General features: G+C 33.1%; 1 protein-coding gene across 1 annotated transcript; it reads right to left on the bottom strand.

Annotated features, from left to right (window-relative positions):
* Window positions 3,451-7,028, bottom strand: LOC109357716 (protein DEHYDRATION-INDUCED 19 homolog 6-like). Its single transcript, XM_019601738.1, has 5 exons — window positions 6,722-7,028; window positions 6,133-6,275; window positions 5,879-5,950; window positions 5,551-5,765; window positions 3,451-3,799 (listed from the first exon to the last, which is right to left on the bottom strand). Exons 1-5 carry the CDS (start codon window positions 6,795-6,797, stop codon window positions 3,697-3,699), a joined length of 609 nt encoding a protein of 202 aa, XP_019457283.1. The 5' UTR covers window positions 6,798-7,028; the 3' UTR covers window positions 3,451-3,696.

Raw genomic sequence — 22,488 nt, 5'->3', positions numbered from 1 at the left:
TACAAAAGTCAAAAACTACATAAAGGTTCATATGATTTTATTATCATCCCCTTTAGTTATGCCTTCATAACATACTTAAAGAACAAATATAAACTCTACTTTATGAACAACATAATAAAAGCTCATAACTTTCTATGAAGTATGAGAAGAAGATGAAGAAGAGGAAAAAAAAAGACTACCTTAGTTTGTATAGGAAATTTAGTGTAAAAATGAGAGAATGGGGTGAGGTATTTATAGGAGAGCCTCACCCTCATCAAATCAGAAAATTTAATGCAAAGTAAGTAGATTTAGACTAGCATAGGTGATGTGTCTAATGGTGGTGGGGTGAGATGATTTGTTGAGTGATTTAGGGGCTTTTGGAAGCTTTTGCATTACTTGTGTAACAAGTAAGTGGATCATGAAATGATAACTTCCAACTTTATTGATATGATCTAATTTCCCGATAAACTTCGTGTCCGAACATTTTCGGATAATTTCGTCCGGAAATATACAATCTCCCGATTTCAAACACAAATCCCTGAATCATTTTGGCAGCACGGGTGCCTCAGCAAATCCCTGAATCATTTTGCCAGCACGGGTGCCTCAGCAAATCCTTGAATCATTTTGGCAAGCAGGGAACTGCCTAAATAAATCCATGGTCCATCATGGCAAACGTGGGAACTGCCTCAACAAATCTCTGGTCCATCATGGTAAACACGGGAACTGCTTCAACAAATCCCTCGTCCATCACGGCAAGCGCGGGAACTGCCTCAACAAATCCCTGGTCCATCACGACAAACGCGGGAACTGCCTCAACAAATCCCTGGTCCATCACGACAAATGTGGGAACTGCCTCAACAAATCTCTGGTCCATCATGACAAACGCGGGAAATGCCTCAACAAATCTCTGGTCCATCATGACAAACGTGGGAATTGCCTCAAAAAATCTCTGGTCCACCAGCAGAGCATTGATCTGCTTCATCAACATTCGGTATCTTCCCAATGGCCCTTATCTGAGCCTCGACAAAATAGCGTTCACTTCCTTACTGGTTACTTACCATGATATCTCTCAAACCTCGATTTGTTTGCTATTAGGTAAGCAACAAGAAAAGATGGGTACTTGTGAACACCCAATTTTGTTCGGCCCAGAAAAAGCCCAAAACATTTTAAAAAATAATTAATAAATTAACTTCATTTTATTTATTTTGGTATTTCCCAAAATTTTAATATTTAATGAATAAAAATAATTAAACTATTTTATGAAATTTTTATAATTATTTTCTAAATTATTAAATTAATTAAATTTAAGTTAGTGAGAATATCCTTTTAAAAGGTTCCTTTTCAAAAATAAAAAATAAAAACATATAACATAACAAAATAATAATATTAAATTAATATTGTTAGGGTTCCTAAATCTAAGCAATTAGGTAAACTGATAATTCAAAAAATAATAATAAACAAATCAGGATTCTTAAGTTCTTAAATCTAAGTGATTGGACTAACTGAAAATTCAAAATAATAATAGTAAATAAATCAATGATGTTATGGTTCATAAATCCAAGTGATTAGGTTAACCGAAAATTCAAAATAATAATAAATTAATGTTGTTAGGGTTCCTGAATCCAAGTGGTTAGGTTAACCTAAGATTCAAAACTAAATTAAATTGAGAAAATGATTTTAGAAAACAAAAAAATTGAATTAGGAATGAGCCACTATGAGCCCATACTCTTTTTATAAAAAAAAAAAGAGAAAATATTTTTATTTATTTATTTATTTTGATTTTCGAAATTTTTAATATTAAATGTATAGGAAATAATTAATGTTATTTTTGCCCATATTTTATAAAAAAAATCGAAATAATTAATAATCAAATACACTAACAACATAATTTAAATTTGAAAAGGGAATAACAAGAAATTATTAAAATAATGTTAAGATAAGATGGTCAAACCAATCTGTTAAGATCCCTTAGAATCAAGAGATTAAGTTTATCCGAAATTTAAATTTTGTTAACTGAAATTTTGGGATTGAGTGGTTGAAAGTTCACTATAAATAAAACCCAGGGTGAACATAAAAAATTTACACGGAAAACACTGAAAACACTAAAAAAGCTCTGCCAAAAAAGGAACGTGATGTGATAGAGGGAAAAAACCAATATTTTAATTTTAGAGTGATCCAGTGTAGGCGGGAACATCTTGTTCCCGTGCACTCGCCTCATCCTCAAACGGTAGCCGTGAGATCTGCATACCATGACTGCCATCACGTTGACCAAATAAACCATTCAATCACAAGGCGAAAATGTATCACGGTTGCACCATAAAGTGCCGCACCAGATCGCCAACCCGTGGAAAACACGAGATCCAGTGCTGACGAGTTTATAGTGTGCCTCCATGCACCCTCAGTCCAGCCAACTCCATCCTGCCACGCGTCCAACCTCATCCACACTTTTGGTGCAATTAGGTATATATTTACATTCACTCTATTTTTATTCTTTTGTTTGTTAACTTGGAATTATGGTTTGGTAAATAAAATTAACTTCTTGAGTAATATATAAAAAAATTTGGAAATTATATCTACATATATTAATCAAAAAAATGAAAGAATAATAATTATATTTCAAGTGCCAATAGTAAACAATAATGTGGTAAAAAAATCTTTTTTTATATGATGATATACAATACTTTTATTAAAATTAAATAAACTCATTATAATTTATGGTTTCAAAATCACATTACTAAAAATATAAATACTAAAAAAATATTTTTCAACAAAAATTTGAATATGATAACATTATTATAAGCACTTTTCAAAAGAATAGAATAATTTTGAGATTTAATCAAAGATATAGAGAAGGTCACCCTGGAGGTCTCTTTCTTCTCAGATCATTTTCTAAAGGTCGTGCTACGCCGCTTCTTTTCAATCGATTAAATCTCAACATCAATTAAATATCATTTTCTTAATTAAATAAATAACAAAAATTAACCAAATAATTTTTTTTTTCAATAACAAACAAAACTTGCAAAATATATATTTTTTTGACTAAAAATATATTTTCTTTAATTAAAATATACTCAACCAACCAACCTTTTTCTACTTAAAGAACTATGTAAGCCTTGATTTCCTTAATATGGATACGTAGGCCCAGGGTCAATCTTGTCAAGCACCATAATAAAAATAAATAATATTTTACTTTTAATAATTAATTAGACAATTTAATAAAATTTAATAATAATAATAATAATAATAATGTCATATATTTAATGAAGGGTACCGCTTAAGACAGACAGGTAGAGTGCTAATATCTTCTCTACCTTATAACTGACTCCCAAACCTGGATATCAAAAATTCAAAAGCCCAAGGTAATTGGGCTTAAAAGATTTTTCTACATTACATTTTTAACTAATATAGTAGCGACTATAAACTAAGTCGTGATGTAGCCGAAAATTGGGGCGCGATGATAAAACTAGAGAATAATGGATATAAGATAAATTTTATACTTAGATGTCAAATATAATAAATAGTTAATACAACCATAAAACGAGGCAACCCTCACTTATCTAGCTGCATCACTAACTATTTCTCACTACTTCACAACCTAAACTCTTGCACCACAATAAAACCCAGTGCCTGTTGAACCAGCATCAAGGCTATCTGAATATTGAAGCAGCTGCTACCAATTCATGACTTGAGTGGCTATAAATTCTACCAACATAATTCCTAGAATATGGTTGACAATACCAAATCTTGAACAAAAGCTGCTCTCACTCTTTTCTCTTGTAGATCCTGTTCATCACCGATATATGCTGCATCTGCCCCAGACCTGTAGAGACAAAACCATCACCAACATATAAGTGTTGAATTTCAGGAGAAATTTTCATAACCCTTTTTCTAGCTCTTTTTTTAAGCCAGGATACATGATTGCTACTATCTACCAAGTATGAAAAGTTACATAATGGATCTACACAATACAATCACCATAAACCAAGGTGCGCACCAGAAAGTTAACAGATATTAAGGCAACATAAATTCAAAGATATTAAGGCATAATAACGTAAAATGAGATATTTCACTTATGATTTTTGATTAGCATACTTCGAAATTTTGTTAAGGATAACATGCATGCATTAAAGAATCTGAGAAACTTAAGACAGGCCAGACAATTTTAGTCATGATTCAAGAGCATATGTCAGAACTGGTTAGAGTCTGAAACTTTTTCTTCATGTATGGTTAAATAATGGACACTTAAACCCCTAATAGTCTGCAAAAAGGTATGCAGCAAATATTCAATAAAGAGCTCAATATAATAATTATCTTCAAATATTCCTAAAATATTACAGATATAATGAAGTGCTCACATGACTGGTATCTTCAAATATTACAGATACAATAAAGATATCTAAAATTCCTAAGTAAACCTCTTGATATTTAATGCTTCAAGGAGCTCAATATAATAATTATAAATTCATCATCATGCTAATCAGTAGGCCAATGCAAATTTAAAGGCACACCTTCAGAGAAACCATTTTTTTCATCGGCATCAGAGAAACCATCTTAATCACATCTCATAAATATAAGCTATTTAAGAGGGTATAATGTACATGTGAATATAGATAGGCTATGCATTATCTATGATTACCTTAACCAATTCAGATCTTTAATACCTATACAGTGAACTTGAGTACTAATTTGAATCATTTCCATTCAGACTAAAATAAGTGAAAACTATGTAAAACTTGAGACACTAACTGAGAGAAGTGCAATCTAACCTCCTGCTCCTGGTAATAATAATTATACACATCACAATTAGCTAAATTTGTTTTATAGGAAGATAAGGTATAAGCCTCGGTATTCAACATCGAGTGAAGCCATAAAAACCAGGGACATCTACTTTTAATAGTGTTGAAAATAAAAAGGACTAGCTGGACTGCTGGAGAATGCTTTCGCTTCATGGTTATGTCATGTATAATCATTCAGAGGTATTCGAGCTGATGAATCTCGAAGCAGAGCAAAACTCTGTTTTATATTTTCTAATCTTTAAGTCTCATCAACATCAAAAAATACCTCCAACTTGTCCTAAAGGTAACAAACATTAGATTGTTGATCATCTCATGATGCTCGGATCCGAGTTTGTAACTTCACTAACAGTCTGAAGTTTCTTATAGTTCATGTGAAAATTTCCCTTTAGTCATCAAATGTTGAGATTAATAAGATTATATTACTTCCCCTCGCGGCCTCAGCCCCAACAACAATAAGATTAATTTTTAATTGCTGAACCAGAGAGAATGTTATTGTGTAAATCATGAAACTCTGAAGACCCAGCTATTTCAAATAGTTAACATTAATTACTATGAGTACACTTCAAAGTGAATGCAGGTGGAGAAATGTAGATTGTTGATGCTTTAGCAATAAATAAACTTCAAGTACAAGTGATATATCACTATACAAATACAATAGTTTTGCAATGAAATGATAATAAATTCAAACAGTCTAATTCAGTTATGAGTTAAATCGATATTTGTGAAATAAGTTTTATTTCTACATTTCCCAAGTTTTCGTTATATACTGAATTACCTGTTTGTATTAGGAATGTCTAAATCCTTGTTGCTGGAGCTGGAGTCTTCATCCAGATGAATTTTGTTCGCATTTAAAACAGGGCTGTTGCAGATAAATGGCGACAAAAGCGGATCAGGTATTGATCCTTGTTTGTTTCCCCTCACAGCAAGCTTCTTCGCAAGCATTGCGGAATTACCAGACCAGAAGCTAGATTTATCAGATTTCCACATCCACTATAGATCAAAATATCAACATATTGAAATGAGTTAGACAAGAAACAAATAGTCATAAAACCAAAATTGTGCTTGTGTTTACAACACAATAATTTGATACAAGTTGAACATACCTTTCGTGAGTTCGGATGTGTAAATTGCCTGATAACATCCTTCCCGAAATTTTCTTCACATACAGGACAAACCTGATATATGAACAAAAAGCACTTGATCAGATTTCAATCATAACATAGTTATTATCTGCATGAAATATTTAGACGCGTAAATTTTCTAGTAAAATTTTATATATAACTTCATTTAAACAAGTAACTACAATTATAACAATTCGTTGTGCTAAAATGTTTAAAGACCAGACAGATGATGATACCAAATTTTTAAGGTCAGGGCAATGCTCCTCTTCTAAATTGCTGCAAGGCACATGAACTACAATTTCAAAATCACAGAAAGGACATCGAATATAAGATCGAGCATCTTCATCCACATCTGTGTAATGCATAACTGGATAATTATCTGTGATTTAAAAGGAATCAATGTCAGTAAGTTATTTCTAGCAACAGCCCAAGAACTCCATACTATGAGCCATAAAAGAATCATCTTAAAAGATTAAAAAAACAATAGGAAAAATAACTAAAGTTTTCATCATACACTGCACAAGCTCACAAAAATACCATCACTAAGTTATCCCAAAATCACTATCAAGTATCAATGAAGATTGGTTCGAATAAGAGATTGGTCCCTTAATTAAAATCTAGTAAATTGAAAAACATAAAGAGACTAGGATTAATCAGAGCCCAAAGTGCACAAAGCATCTCTCATAGTAAAAGGGGATATGCAAATATATACATAATTCATCAAAAAGTGCCACACAAGCAAGATTTCAAGATATACTATACAACCCAAATGCTTTTCATCAAAGAAAAAAAACTACAAGTACATCATGTGAGAAAAACAAGTACCGGAGTGAAGGCTAGCTGGTTGGGTAGCAGAGAGATTCTTGACAGAATGAACACTCCTCCTGAAACCCAAGTCCATGATGTAAGCTTGTTCAGAAGAATACTGAGCACTGAATTGGAAGTGAAGGAAGAAGTGGTTGGTGATGAATGATGATGTAAGAGAAAAGAGTTAAAGGTTCTCTAGTATCAGTTCAACACAGAGAGAGAATAGGACTATGTTTTTCTCAGTCTTCACTAGCTTTGATTGGTTATGTGATGTTTTTGCTTGGTCATGTATTTGGTTTCTGACAACATGAATGCTTTTCCAACACACAAAAAGATAAACCATGATTCCTGACACATGGCATCTTTTTAACGCTTAAGATAACAATTTAATAGCACATCATAAACATTTGTAATAATTATGAAATAGCAAAGAAGACACCAACACACGAGGCCCATTTTGATTAACTTTCTGTGGAATGATTACTAAGAAGTTGTAAAATAATACAGATACGAGAAAAATAATCAATTGGTTTATGTTTTTTGAATAAATAAAACAAAACTGTTTTGTTCATGCATTTCCTTATAGTTGCTAAGTTGTCGGTTCTTTATTGATAAAGGCAGAACTTAATCATAACCTATTCAACTCACTAGTTGCTACAATTATTCAAGCTAATTTAATTATGATGACAAATTGTATAAAGATGTGTCATGGTCTTGGTCAAGAAGGTTATTAAAGTTTTTTTTATTGTTGCATACGCCTTATGACTGAAGAATGATAAAAATATAATTTATCATAAATAAAAAATAAAAATGACATAATATATTGTCTTGTTTATTATTTTGTAATAATTATCTTTTTAGTATTGGAGAGAATTCTTATGACTTGTATTGTAAATGGATTTTGAGTATATTTTTATAGAAATGGTAAATATGTTTTACTTTATAAAAAATATCATATCAAATTTAGTCATTCTTTCCTCGTTAGTAAAAAATCAGAGAAATTTTGGTTTCAGTTTATTAGCTTTAGTAACATACACGCCTTTGATATGTGAAATTGGGAATCAAATAACCTAAAAGCAAGTCGGTTCAAATCTAAACATTTGAGATTTGAGGAGATGAATTCAGATACTCCTCATTCTACTCGGATGGACTCCTCTCCAGTACTGGACCCAAATTTTAACATGTGGCACTTCCAAATATTTAATAATTCAGATTAAAAAAATAATAAAATCATGTGTCTCCTTATTTTTAGTACTGGACTCTCCAGTAATGGAGTAATGGAGAGAAGCCCAATTCCATTCTACTACGGGTTAAAGATGATAACATATGTCTTTTAAAAAAGTTGAGTATATATTTTAAATAATTTATTTTATAAATTCCAAAATTTACATTTTATTTTATATTTTATATTTTAGTACTGAACACTCCACATTAGTAACATCTCGGGAAGGTGATACATGTTGTCTCATCTAATGACTACAAATTTATATTATGTGTAACAGTTTCACCATTAGAGTTTCTCCGGCATGTCATTTCAAGGTGACTTAAAGAACTTGGCAACTTCTTCAGGAAAATATTAAATATCAAATAATTATGAGAAAAAACTATTAGTTCATCAGTTATATTCTTTATCAATCATTATTATTTATTCAAAAAATAATATCAATAATTTTAAATATTAATTATATATAAATTTTTATATATAATATATAAATATTAAATTCATAATTTTTATATTATAATAGCATCATTCTTAATTATCATATTGACTAAATATAAGCAATACATAAGGAATAGGGTACATGTATTAGTTGTGTATAACAGTTTATCACTAGTTTTATTTTATGAGAAAAATATGTATATATGTAATAATTTTTATACTATTATTAAATCATCAATATTCATTTTTTAATTATTATTGACTTTTAAGTAAAATTAATGTAAATAAATAGTTAACAATATACTAATTGTATATAAATTTTTAAATAGTTGTCATAGTGAGGTTTTAACTTCTAATCTCTTAATTATACTCCTCAAACCTTTTATGCATATTTAATTTGTCCGTAGTCTTCTTCAATTCACTATTTAGTATTGTTTTCTAATAAAATACGACAAGTGTATTATTTTTGCTGAATCATCAATAAAAAATAAAAAAAATATGTAAAAGCTAAAAAATATGAAACGTGGTATATTATTTAGAGAAGGACACTATAAAACTAAGAAAAACATTTTGTCATATTGTTAAATCTTGGGGATTCTGATTTCCTTAATTTATATTCAACTAATATTCTTGGATTTTAATAAACACTTGCTGAATTCTAGTATTATTTTTTCCTGGCTATATAGCATACTTAATCATAAAGTCTCACCACTATAATATGTAATTATGTATTGACCGTAGACTTATAATAATTGATAAAGCCAAATAGAGTGGTGGAAAGCAAAAGAACAAATAGGAAGTGTCGGGGCTGAGAACTAAAAGCAGAACTAAGAGTACTTTGTTAGTACTACTAAGTATTATCTTATCGTCTTTTTTTAAGGAATTAATTTTTCTAAGGTTCATAATTACTTTTCTCAATAAATGTTACTCTTAAAAATTAAATTATTTATATTTTAATTATCTTAAGATCTAACAAAATATTTAATCACTTAACCAACATATTGTTGGTGGCATAACAAAGAGGATGAAATAGTGAATCATTTAATCAAAAGGAGTTGGCACAAAAGCTACTTTCGCATGGAAGACACAACGTGGTGCCGTGGCAATGTCCATTTATCATGAGTGGAGATCATCTCTTACATTATAAATACTGGAATGAGACGTTCACATATAACATGGACATATATCCTTTATCACAAAAAGATTTTGTACTTATACCTCTGTTTTTTATGAAGAGAATTTAAATAAATAACACATTTGGATTGACTTGATACACTATTAAAGATACGATATCTTCATTCATATAACATAGATAATTTATTAACAGTTTAAAATTTTACTTATTTTTAATGAAATAATTATAAAATTATCAAACTCTCTTTAATTATCCTATTTTTAGTATCGGAGAGAAAACAAACCTTTTTATTTATCATTATAGGGGATGTCACACCTACGAAAAGGCCTAAAGGCCAAATACATTGAAAAAGGTTCCTTTCCCTTTGTTGGGTTTCTTGTTTTTGCATATATTTTCAACTCATTGAAAATAAATTATATAAAAGTGCCGTAGCTAGTTATTTTTTACTTTTACTTTTCCTTCCTCAAAGACACTCAACCTAACAACTTAAATCAATATTTAGATAATTAATTTGTAACAATTTTAAGTTGTTTTTAGTTTTTGGGTATTTTAAGATGATATAAATATAAAAAAATATATAATAATTATGTATTATTAGTATATAAATTTATACATAGTCAGTATATCATTCATTATTTATTCGTATTATCTTTTTGAATAATCAATAATGATTAAATATGAATAATGGATTATACAATAACAGTGTATAAAATTCTTACACTATCCGTCATTTTTTCTCTCATATAAAATTAAAAAGTAGGAAGAGATAAAAGTATTTTAATTTGTCATAAAAAATGTAAAATTTGAGAAGTACAAAAAAGACTATCAAACATATAAAGGATGTGAAAAGAAGCATTCTTCTAAGAATATACTCCACAGTAGTCGAATACTTTAGGGATAGAATTTGTTATGTAGAATGGAATACACGACGACGCCCTATATAATATTAATTTTACTTTTTGGCTTTCCACATCCATCTTCTTTTCATGCATGGATCATAGTATGCTTAACCTTTAAGAATGTTAAGTCAAAGGAGGAAAGGTGGAAGCAATTAAGAAACACATTTATTTTATGAAGCTAGAATTTAAATTTTGGACCTCAAATTTGTTTTTGAAAATATCATAACACTGTTAAGATAATATATTCTCCATAACGTTTACTCTTCTTCTTTCTCCCTAATCTTTATTTTCGCTTTCCTAAGTGATTGTTTTACATTCTTATCACTCTCGACATGTATTTTCGATAAACCAATATTAGAAGTGAAAAATACAAAATTTTCACTTCCGATATGTTAATGTCAGACACTTCCTACAATGGAATTTTTTCCATTCCAACAAACCTCAATCAAAGTTGAAAATATTATACATTCAACACATTCATGCTGTTTGTATTCTAATGAGTGACTATCATAATGTATAATTTAATTTAAAAATTATTTTTTAAGTTTTGAAAATAAAAAATATAATGGTGACTCGAAAACATTTGGGAGATGTTGAAATCATATTCTATATATACTAAAGTTGTGTAACCTAGAATTGAGTCGTGAGAATTATATTCTATATTTATGATAAGTTATTGTTTTAAAACTAAAAAGTATATGTTAAACCTTAATAAAAAGTATAAAAACGTAAAAATAAAATATAACTATAGACAAATATTTTGCGTTAGATAGAATTGTTGGCATTTCTAAAAGCACACATGTAAACTTATGTAAGGCACTTTTATTGTTTAACTTAAGGTCTTAACCTAATAATAAACTTTTAAATATGATTATATAGCCTGTCTGACATTTAAATATGTTAGACCTTAAAAACAATTTAAGCTGTTAAATAGATTAATCTTGGACATGAAAATGGTTCAAGCAATTAAATAAGTAGGACCTAAGCTCCTACATATTATGTAGGCTGTTCTTGTTTAATATAAGTCAAAAGTTTTGAGTTTATTTAAGTGTGAATTCTTACATTAGATATGCAGGGAGAGGTGAAAGAATTTATAAGTAGAAAAGGCCCATGAAACCAACGCCTTAAGGTTTTATTCAAGACGTGGTGTCTTACTTAGAGGCTCCCCTGTTGCAGTTTGATCCAATAAGTGGTTCAAGACATGATGTCTTATTTGTGGCTTTTCACTATTCCCATATTCCGATAACAATGAAATTTCTTAGTGGTTGGAGGCTCCCCAATCGCAAAGACAAAAACATTATATTTAAAAAGACAAAAACATTCATAAACCAAAAAGACCATAAAAATCAATGAAAGGGAGTTTATAAGGTCATATTTGACATTTCAATCAAACTCTTTCTATTCTATAACTTTCTCTCCATAGTTGGTGAAAAAGAATTTTGTATGCCCAATTATATTTATTCTCTCCATCATTTCTCTCTTCTCAACTAAATGAGGGGAAGTCCATTCTCCCCAACTTATCTCCACCCCACTTTCTTCTCTTTCTCTATACAAGGCTAAAGGAATTATGTGTGGTTGAAAGGAGAAGCCACAATATATTAAGAAGATTTGTCACTTGTTAAAAAGGGCAAATTTAATAATCGCAAATGTTATTTGAGCTACCCAAAAAACCAGGTAGGACTCACTAAATTTCATTTGGGCCAGAACCATACAACTTAAGGGTCCCAACCTTAAACCCACCCTAATACAGGAGCATATATGTTGTCTCACTTTTTATATCATTCATGTATCACTATTTATAATTAGTTGAAAAAATATTTAAATTAAAATTAAAATTATTAAATATTTTTCTAGTCAATCTTATCTCTTAATATATGTAGTCAACACATTAAGAGAGTTTGTGGAACCCAATACTCCTTTTGCCTATGATCTTTTCTTCTTCAGAATGCTCCAACCTTTGGGTTTGTCCCTCTCTCCAGCCATGAATCGCGTGAAAGCAATTGCACCTTCCTTCAGACTCCTTAACTCGACACTTGCTACCCGAGTCACTCCAACTCGCTCTAAACCAGGCGACTCACTTTGTGCCTTACTCCCCACCATCCTTTTTGTGTTAGAAATTTATAATTTCTAATTAAGGTGGGCATCATATATTTGATACAATGAAATCGACTATTTATTTTGAGGGTTACATTATAAGTGATCTAATTATTGGCACCCCATAGATTTCTAAAAGCTGATAACGGATATGAGCTTAATGGGTGGATACCCATCAGGTTAACCTATAGGGGATAAAGAGAACCCTATAAGTTAACACATATGAAATGTTATGGTCTCCAATACACCAAATCAAACTTCAGTCTTCTCCTCTCCCCATCAGAGTGAAAACGCAAGTCCCAAGGGGAATCAGAGATTTGGTTGAGGAAGACTATCATACCAAAACCCGTCTCAGAAAACACATATCATAGGAGTACATCCAGAAACATAGATTCAGGTATGACACTGCATCCTTTGTTTCATATGTGTGTCTGAGAATCATGAGATTCTAAGATTGGTATTTCACCAATCATAAGGAATTCCTAACAAGTGGTATCAGAGCGCAGGTTCTGAATATTTATGATTCTCCATTAAGGGTGTTTTTCCAAATCTTGTATGAACCCTAATTTTATTTTAGGGATTATTGAATTATGCTTCCGCTGTTATTTTATAAATATCGGGAACATTGAATTGCATTTTTTCTGCTTCAACTACTTTTTCTGCTGCAACCACTGTTCTGCATAATTTATATGAGCGAGTGATATTTTAGTGGAAATTAGACTTCACTAGCTACCTTTACAAATGGAAAATTTGCCAGTGATGTGTTTGATGGCTTTCATTTATGGTTATTTATATAAAACCTAGGCAAGTATATTTAATTTTATTGTTATATGTACATGATGAATTTGAAGTTCTTTTATGATGCGACTTCTGAATGGTTCTTGCTTGCAACTTTGGTTTTTTCTTCTCTGGATCATAGGACTGTGGTTACATACAATGATTGGGCTTCTCTCAATTTTTATTTAGAAGTATGTTGTTGTTGTGGAGTTTTGTAAGTACATTGGTTTGGGGCAATGATAGTTATGGTCATTTATTGTTATACTCATATGGAATTAAATAAGCAAGATTAGTAGCTTTGTGATAAATATGAATTGAACTCACTTTCAATTCCTTGTGTATTACTTTTGTTGATTGTTGCAGATCTGTATATACAATTTTGAATTGTGCAATTATATTAGGCATTGTTCTTGTGGAATACTTTTTTTTGGTGTGATGAAATTATCATATTTTGTTCTATGATAATCAAAGTGTATATACTTTTAGTGATTTATATTGTTATTGCATAAGTGTAAGTGTTTTTATCCAAATGCTTTATTGCACTATTTCTTTAACTAGCTTGCACTGTTTTGATTTGGAATTATATGAAAGGAAATTGTGGAACTAGATTTGTTAATCATAAAAGATATTAAATATGAAGGTTTTAATTCCAAGATTATATTTTTTGTAATGGACCTATATTGTTTACCTTTTTCTGTCAGGTAATTATTTTGAATTAATTGATGCAATATGTTGCCAAAGTAACCTCTATTGTGGAAATTAATTGAAATTACACAGATGAATATGAGATTATTTATGCAATTGTGTTCGGCCCAAAGGAAGACACAATTTGGCCAAATAATGACATACATGTGATGATAAATATGTAACAATTATAAAGTTTCATTTTCATGTGAATAATAGTAGGTCCAAAGAAAGGCTATTGTTTGACAGAACTGGTTGTTAGTATTTGATCATTACATTAAGAGTACCACTTACAAATTGATTTCTCTGTCCAAAGACTAAAAATTGTTGTTGTGTTGGGTATCTTGTGATGAGTCTATTATGTGACTATGTCTTGTTTTTTATATATATTACATGACTTGTTTGTTTAGATTTGAACATGTTATTAATTCTTTGTTCTATGGATTCAGTGTCCTTTACCAATGCTACAATTTTTTCTGCTCAAATCAGTAACATCTCATTGCTGAATGGGAAAAACTTTAAGGACTGGAAGGAAGCTGTAGAAATTATTTCGGGTGTATGAATTTGAATCTGGCACTTCGTGTGGAGAAACACATTTCTACTGCGGAAAACCTTGATGAGACTAAAATTGAGAAATGAAAACGCTCTAACCGAATGTGCCTGATGATCATGAAACGCTTTATTTCAGATGCGTTTCGGGGCTCTATATCTGAGGGTGAAAGTGCAAGGAAATTCCTTGAAGAAATAGAACAATTTTTTGCCAAGAATGAAAAGGCCGAGATGAGTACCCTTTTGGCTAAACTCATCTCCATGAAGTATAAAGACAAAGGGAACACAAGAGAGTACATTATGGAGATGTCTAATCTCGCATCAAAACTCAAGTCACTTAAGTTAGAGCTTGGTGATGACCTGCTCGTGCACTTGGCTTTGATCTCTCTTCCTGCACACTTTGGGCAATTCAAAGTGAGTTATAACACTCAGAAGGACAAATGGTCCCTTAATGAGCTTATATCTCACTGTGTGCAAGAGGAAGAGATGTTATAGAGAGATAAGACTGAAAGTGCTCACTTGACTATGACCCCTCAAAATAAGAAAAGAAAGAGAAATAAGGGTGTTGCGAAAGGGCCTTCTCAGCTAAAGAAATTGAAGAGTAATGAGGAATTTACTTGTTACTTCTATAAGAAGCAAGGACACATGAAGAAAGAGTGTCCTAAATATGCCTAAAATGGCGGGTAAAGAAGGGTAAATTTCTCACTCTTGTTTATTCTGAAATTAATTTGGGTTTTATATCCAATGATACTTGATGAGTAGATTCTGGTGCTACTACTCACATTAGTATCACTATGCAGGGTTGCTTGTAGAGCCGATAATCAAGTGAAGATGAAAGATTCTTCTTTGTGGGAGATGGTAAAAAGGTTGCAGTTAAGGCTATTGGAACATTTAGATTATGTTTAAGAATTGGTTTTCATTGGATTTATTTGAGACATTTGTTGTACCGTCTTTTAGGTGGAATTTAATTAGTGTTTCCAGCTTGGACAAATTTGGTTTTTCTTGCTCTTTTGGAAATATAAAGTTAGTCTTTATCAAAATTCAAATGTTGTTGGTTCTGGTTCTTTAATTGATAATATGCTTGATGTTTCCATTTCCACTAATGAAATACTGCAAACAAATTCACGTGGTACAAAATGAAAATTAAAAGAGAATTCAACCATCTTATGACACAAGCGTTTAGGTCATATATCTAAACAAAGAATTCAAAGACTTGTGTCTGATGAAATTCTTGACCCTTTAGATTTATCAGACTTTGATGTATGTGTTGAGTGCATAAAGGAAAAACAAACAAACAAAAGGAATATAGGTGTCGAAAGAGCTAAAGATGTCTTAGAACTAATACATACGGATATATGTGGTCCTTTTCCTATGGCTTCTTGGAATGGACAATATTATTTTATTACATTCATAAACGATCACTCTAGGTACGACTACCTATATCTTATACATGAGAAGTCCTAATCTTTGGACGTTTTCAAGTCTTTCAAGGCTGAAGTTGAACTTCAACTTGGAAAGAAAATTAAGGTTGTCAAATCTGACAATGGTGGTGAATACTATGACAGATATGATGGATCAGGAGAGCAACATCTAGGGCCATTTGCGCCTTTCCTCAGAGAGTGTGGAATTGTTCCGAAATACATTATGCCAGGCAAACCTAGCAAGAATGGTGTTGCTGAGCGACGAAACCGAACTCTTGAGGATATGGTGAGAAGTATGATTAGTCATTCTTCCTTACTAGAGTCGCTTTTAGGGGAAGCTTTAAAGACTGTAGTTTACATCCTTAATAGGGTGCCAAGTAAAGTAGTTAATAATACCTGATATGAGCTTTGGACTAATAAAAAACCAAGCTTGAAACACTTGCACATTTGGGGTTGTCCAGCTGAGGCACGGCCTTATAGACCGCATGAAAGAAAACTGGACTCAAGAACAATTAGATGGTATTTTGTTGGCTATGCTGAACGCTCTCGGGGCTACAAATTTTATGATCCTACTTCAAGACTCTTTTTTGAGACGGAAAATGCAAGATTTCTTGAGGAAGAAGATTTTGGGAAGGAAGAGAACATAAGGAATATTGTCTTTGAGGAAGAACCTGTCATTGATAGTGAAAAAGTGCTTGCACCTATTACCATTCAAGGAATAAATTCGGTAATAGAAGATAATGTTCAGAATATTGTCCCTTACAATATTTTAGAACAAGACAATAATGAGGTTCTCCCTCAAGTACCTACAGAACAAATTCAACAACCTCAAGAAGTAGAAGTGGCATTAAGGAGATCCACTAGAAAGAGGAGAAATACAATTCCTAATGATTATATTGTATTTCTTCAAGAACATGGGGATGACAATGGGTTAACAGAAGATGATCCATTGAACTTCTGTCAAGCCATGAAAAGTTCTAACTCTCAAAAGTGGATCGATGCCATGAAGGATGAGATGAAGTCTATGCATGATAATGACGTTTGGGATCTTGTCGAATTACCTAAAGGTGCAAAACCTATTGGTTGCAAATGGATATTTAAAACCAAGAGGGATTCAAAGCGTAATATTATTAGATATAAAGCTCGTTTAGTAGCTAAAGGCTTCACTCAGAAAGAATGCATTGATTATAAAGAAATCTTCTCTCCAGTATCTTCGAAGGATTCTTTTAGAATAATATTGGCACTAGTAGCTCATTTTGATTTAGAGCTACATCAGATGAATATTAAGACTGCGTTTCTTAATGGTGACATTAAGAAAACGATCTATATGGTGTAATCAGAAAACTTTGTGTCAGTTGGCTCAAAGTCTATGTGGTATGCAAATTAAAGAAATCCATCTATGGGCTTAAACAAGCTTCTCGTCAATGGAATCACAAATTTCATCAAGTTATTACCTCGTATGGTTTTGAGGCAAATAAAGTTGAAGATTATGTATACCATAAGTTCTGTGGGAGTAAATTCATCTTCCTAGTATTATATGTCGATGATACACTACTTGCTAGCAGTGATATGAGACTATGGCATGATAGCAAGAGATTTCCAACGAAGAATTTAGAAATGAAAGATCTTAGGGAAGCTTCTTTTGTAATAGGTATTTGGATATTAAGAGATCGCTCTCAAGGTATGTTAGATATTTATGGAACGGTAAGTGCACCGTATCGTCCAAGTAATAAAATTTGATAAAATACCGGGATATCGTCCTCAGGGAGCACAGTAGATTTACACTAATTCCTACAAGAATGAATTGAGTATATATTTATAATGATGTTTTTATAAAATTTTGTATTTAGTTGTGAAAAATCATAAATTGAACAAAAAACAAATAAAATAAAATGGGATCGAAATGCATCGCTCTTTCCCTTTGACATCCATGGATTCAATTCCAATTGACTTGTGAAGTTACTGATTCATACGCACATATTATTCAAATTATTCACATCAATCCCTTGAGTGTAAAATCCTTAGATAATCACTAAAATACTAATTCCTTGGATATTTGACCGATTAACTAGCATTAAGTTCTATGTAAAAGCAATTCATACATCATTCTCCATTCCTAGAGAAATGATGTATGAAGAAAGATGATTCAGGTTCAGTGTCAAGTTTAACTTCCTAATTAAACTTGAACCCAAGAACAAGAAATTAGCAGCAAAGTAAATTCATGCATTGAGAACAAGATGAACTTCCCAAAATCAAATAACAATTACAATGGAATCGAATCGAGGAGTACAAAGGTCAGAAGATTATATTTCGAATCCCACGGCAAGATCTAATCACTCCTTCTCGCTATTACAACACTCAAATCATGAAATTATACAAGGAATAATGAGAAGTAGAATCATTTCCATGATTTCTATCCTAATCTCCTTGTGTTTCTCCCTATTTTCGTGCCAAAATATGCTTCTCAAAAGTGAATGGGATCCCTTTCTAACTTTCGAAACTGCCAATATCAGTTCCAATTTCCAAGCCCTCGCCCAAGCTAGAGATTCTCGCTTGGGTGATTAAATAAGAGGCTTTCAGACCTGAGTACCTCGCTTAGGGGAGACATCCCACGCTTGGGCGAGGATCCCTCGCTCGGGCGAGGATCCTTCGCTTAGGTGAGGATAATACAGGACATCAGGACCTTTTTAGCTCCAATTGCCGCTTGGAGATAGTCCCTCGCTTGGGCGAGGGACAACAGTGATTTCTGGTGATTTTTCTCCTATTTGTGGCTTGGACGACCCTCTCCTCGCTTCGGCGAGGCTTGCAATGCTCAGAAGTACCAATCTTCTTCTTTTTCTCCTTTTTTTTCTTAAATCTTATCTTGAAACAATACAAACACATAATATTTCCTACACATAACAAGATTACTAAGTTATCAGGAATCTTGCACAGTTACAGCATAAATGTGCACTAAGTGCCCCAAAAGCATATGAATTTCCTTAACAATTTGGCACTTAACAAACCATGTACGCAGTTCAATCAAACCATGTTGAACCCCAAATAATTTGACATTGCCTTTCAGTTCAATCAAACCATGTACGCAGGTTCAATCATGGATCTTAAGGACTTCATCAGAGTTGTAATGAGGCCTGACTACAAATAATATTGGTTTTTCTAGGATTCAAAAAGGGAATAGACCATTAGTGCATACTTACCTTTTATCCTCATGTTTCCTTTCCAATTTCTTTGTATCATGTTCTTCCTTATCAACCATTGGATTATCCTTCTTCAATCGACTCATTTCTTTTGAGTCTCTACTTTCTCGCATGACTTATTTTTCACTTATTTCTTTTTTTCTATTGCTTCATGTTTTACCATTTAACACATGGTTAAAGAAAGAGCCTTTTTGATTTCACTACCCTCATAAACACAGACTACATTTCATATTGCCCAACAGGACTCATATGCACTAATGATCTCTATCCATGGGTATGGGAATTGATACATTTTGATGTGGTTTTGGTGCATAATCTTCACAAAAAAGAAAACTTTTCATCTCAAAGGGGCTAAAAAAATCATGTTCATAATTCATTCGGGTAGGCTTTATGGTTGTAGTTCAACTATCCTAAACTAAACCTTAATTAATTCCATGCTATTCCCTGCTTAAGGACAATAAAAAATTAGGCAAACTTCATTGGTGAAATCCAACAAAGATACTCATTTGTGTTTGGGTACACTCTCTCACCCGGTTATAGGTTTTGTCCTTTGACTAACTGCTCATTATTCAACATATTCATTCTGTGTCTAAATCAACATCCACATCCCGAAACAGTCAAACTTCAGAACCCTAATCATACACAATCACATAATCTTATCCCAAAATTTCATTCACATGTTTCTAGCATAGCACAATTGGACAATAGTAACACACAATTAACTAGACTAAGTTTCATTGACTACACATTTTGTCACTAAACTTGAAAACAAATAGCATACAGAAAAAAAACACAGAACAATTACACATACACCCTAAACATACAATCTAAATAGTAGTCCTAAACAATCCTACACATACATCATAAACATCGATCGTAAACATTTATCCTAAATTACAAAGCAGAAATAACAAAACAAGTAACAGAGGAACCAGTTTCATTCAGTTCAAAAAGGCTCATCAGAGCAGAAATTCAACATCTTCAACATCTTCAGCATCACCATCATCAGTAGCAACATCACCAGCAAAATCAGTTCCATCTGCAACAGGTCTGACAGCTCCTGACCCCTCCGGAAAGGTAGGCCTAACCCCATGCCAAGGAAACTGTTGAGTAAAAGTGTTTGTGGATCCCCAGAATTGGTTCTTGGTAGGCCTAACCCCATGCCAAGGTAGGCCTAACCCCATGCCAAGGTAGGCTTAACCCCATGCCAAGGAATCATTTCATAGCTCTTGCTGCTGGAACACTTGTCCTTGTCACAACATCTCATTTTGGAGCTCCAAATGCTCCAAATGCAATGTTAGCATGTGAAGCTGCTCTTAAGTGGAGAACTCCTGATATGGTGTCGAGTGTAGCATTGGTTGTGGTTGTACTGGCTCAGGTGGAGGTGGTTATGGTTGAGATGATCCTTGGCCCTGATCTTGGTCAAGCTCCCCTTTGTTGTTTTGAGAGATGTACTGCAAGGTAATAGGAGGTTTAATCTTCTCGGTTCTATTCACCGCAACCCTATGTTGTGTGCACAATTCAATAATCAGAGAAGGTTATCCTAATGCACCCTTCTTTCCAGCCCGCTCTACGGTTTTGTACATCTCCTATGAAATGATTCTAGCCACGTCAATTTTCAAGCCCTGGAGGATGGCATAGATAATGTGGCAGTCAAACAGTGGTAGAGATGATATCTGACTATTAGGGATTACGTTGTGCAATAGGGATATCATCCACAATTGGGCCAGTGAAGTCATGTGCTTTCAGTAAATCCGCAATGGATGGCCATCATAGTTAGTGGTGTAAGATTGTCCAGGAATGCACAAATTTTGAGCAGTGTTACTCGGGTCGAACCCGTCTTGGGCTAGAGTACGAGACTTATGAATCATCCAGTTGTACTCGTCCTCGGTCCCATCAGTTGCTGCATCATACGGGCTACCTAACAGGTTGTTGATTGTATCTCTATCAAATAGCACTATTTTTCCTCTCAACCAGGATTTGTAATCCTGCTCCCCCCTCCAACGGGTAAGCATTTTCATAAAACTCACATACTACCTCTCAATCAAATTTATCATTTGGGGTGGCCAATATCCACCATTTCAGCCGATCCAGATGCACAGTGAAAACCGGAAGGTCCTCTGTGTGTAAATGCACTCGCCTCTCTAGCACAAAAATCTAGTTGAGGAGTAGGAGATAACGATCCTCCTTACCCTTCTTCTTGAATTTGGTTCTTTCGAACGCTTGCGGGGCTAGGGAGGTTGATACACCCTTCAATTTCTTGGGAGGAGGGGGATCCTTTTTAGTGATAGACGTTCTCTTCCTGTAAACAGCAAAACCAAATACACAGTGAGTGACATTACATAAATTAATTCACAAATGATATCCATTTCTACAATGTCACTATTACAACCGCTTAACCAACTCGAACACACGAGTGCCACTTTTATGAATTATATTTGGGATTTCCACTTAGGAACCCCAAGTTTCTTGATGTGGTACTTATGGTAACACAACAACAATGCAATAATAATGATAAAGTAGCATCAATAGCGACCTAAAGTAACTAAATGTGCCTAAACGAATGAGAGTTATCAAACTGCACAAATAGAGAGGTAATAGGTTCAAGATGCCAAAATTTCACTTACATTGGTCCACTCATGATGCAAAGCTTGTGTGTATGCACGAACTGATGAAGAAGAAGAGAACTTGGGCTCTTGGACAGACTCACGAGGTTGCTTTACGTGTTTGATTGCAATGGGGATGTGAGGGGTTGGACCCCTCACCCCTGTTTTTAAAAGCAAATTCGTGGTCTCTCGCTTGAGAGAGAAGCTCACAAAATATGGACCTGTCAGCCTCGCCTAAGCGAGGAGCTCTCGCTTTGGCGAGGATTGGACAGAACATTTCAAAAAAAAATTAAGCCCTCCTCGCTTGGGCGAGGCCACTCTCAATTAAGCGAGGGACCTAGCACTGAAGGGTCATCTTCCTCGCTTGAGAGAGAAATACCAAACATTCCTTTTTTTAATGCAAGCATAAAATGAAGCTGGATTGCCTTCTAGTTAGCTCTTGTTTAACGTCATTAGCTCGACGCCTATTTTGTTAAGCATCTGATAAGTTGATTATTGTGGTGAGCCGTTCAACGTCACCACCCAAGTAAGGTTTCACCCTTTGGCCATTGACTATCCAGCTTCTCTGAGATGTTGGGTCTTGCAATTCGATCACACCATGCGATTTGACTTCCTTAATTAGGAAGGGTCCTGACCATTTAGACCTCAGTTTGCCTAGACACAACTTCATCCGGGAGTTGAACAATAGCACACTTTGACCTACCCGGAAGTCTTCTTGACGGAGCTTCTGGTCATGATACAACTTGACCTTCTCTTTGTATAT

Source organism: Lupinus angustifolius, chromosome LG01, assembly GCF_001865875.1.
Source record: "Lupinus angustifolius cultivar Tanjil chromosome LG01, LupAngTanjil_v1.0, whole genome shotgun sequence".
Taxonomy (NCBI): Eukaryota; Viridiplantae; Streptophyta; class Magnoliopsida; order Fabales; family Fabaceae; genus Lupinus; species Lupinus angustifolius.
The sequence above is the reverse complement of the archived record's forward strand: the minus strand, read 5'-3'. Positions and strand labels throughout refer to the sequence as shown.

What these genes read in the sequence shown, in the direction of transcription:
- LOC109357716 (XM_019601738.1), bottom strand. Translation starts at nt 6,797, where the DNA reads ATGGACTTGGGTTTCAGGAGGAGTGTTCATTCTGTCAAGAATCTCTCT. An exon ending in ACCAGCTAGCCTTCACTCCG is followed by an intron (nt 6,276 to 6,721) that starts GTACTTGTTTTT and finishes TTTAAATCACAG; the next exon opens with ATAATTATCCAGTTATGCAT. An exon ending in GACATTCCTAATACAAACAG is followed by an intron (nt 3,800 to 5,550) that starts GTAATTCAGTAT and finishes TTGTCTCTACAG; the next exon opens with GTCTGGGGCAGATGCAGCAT.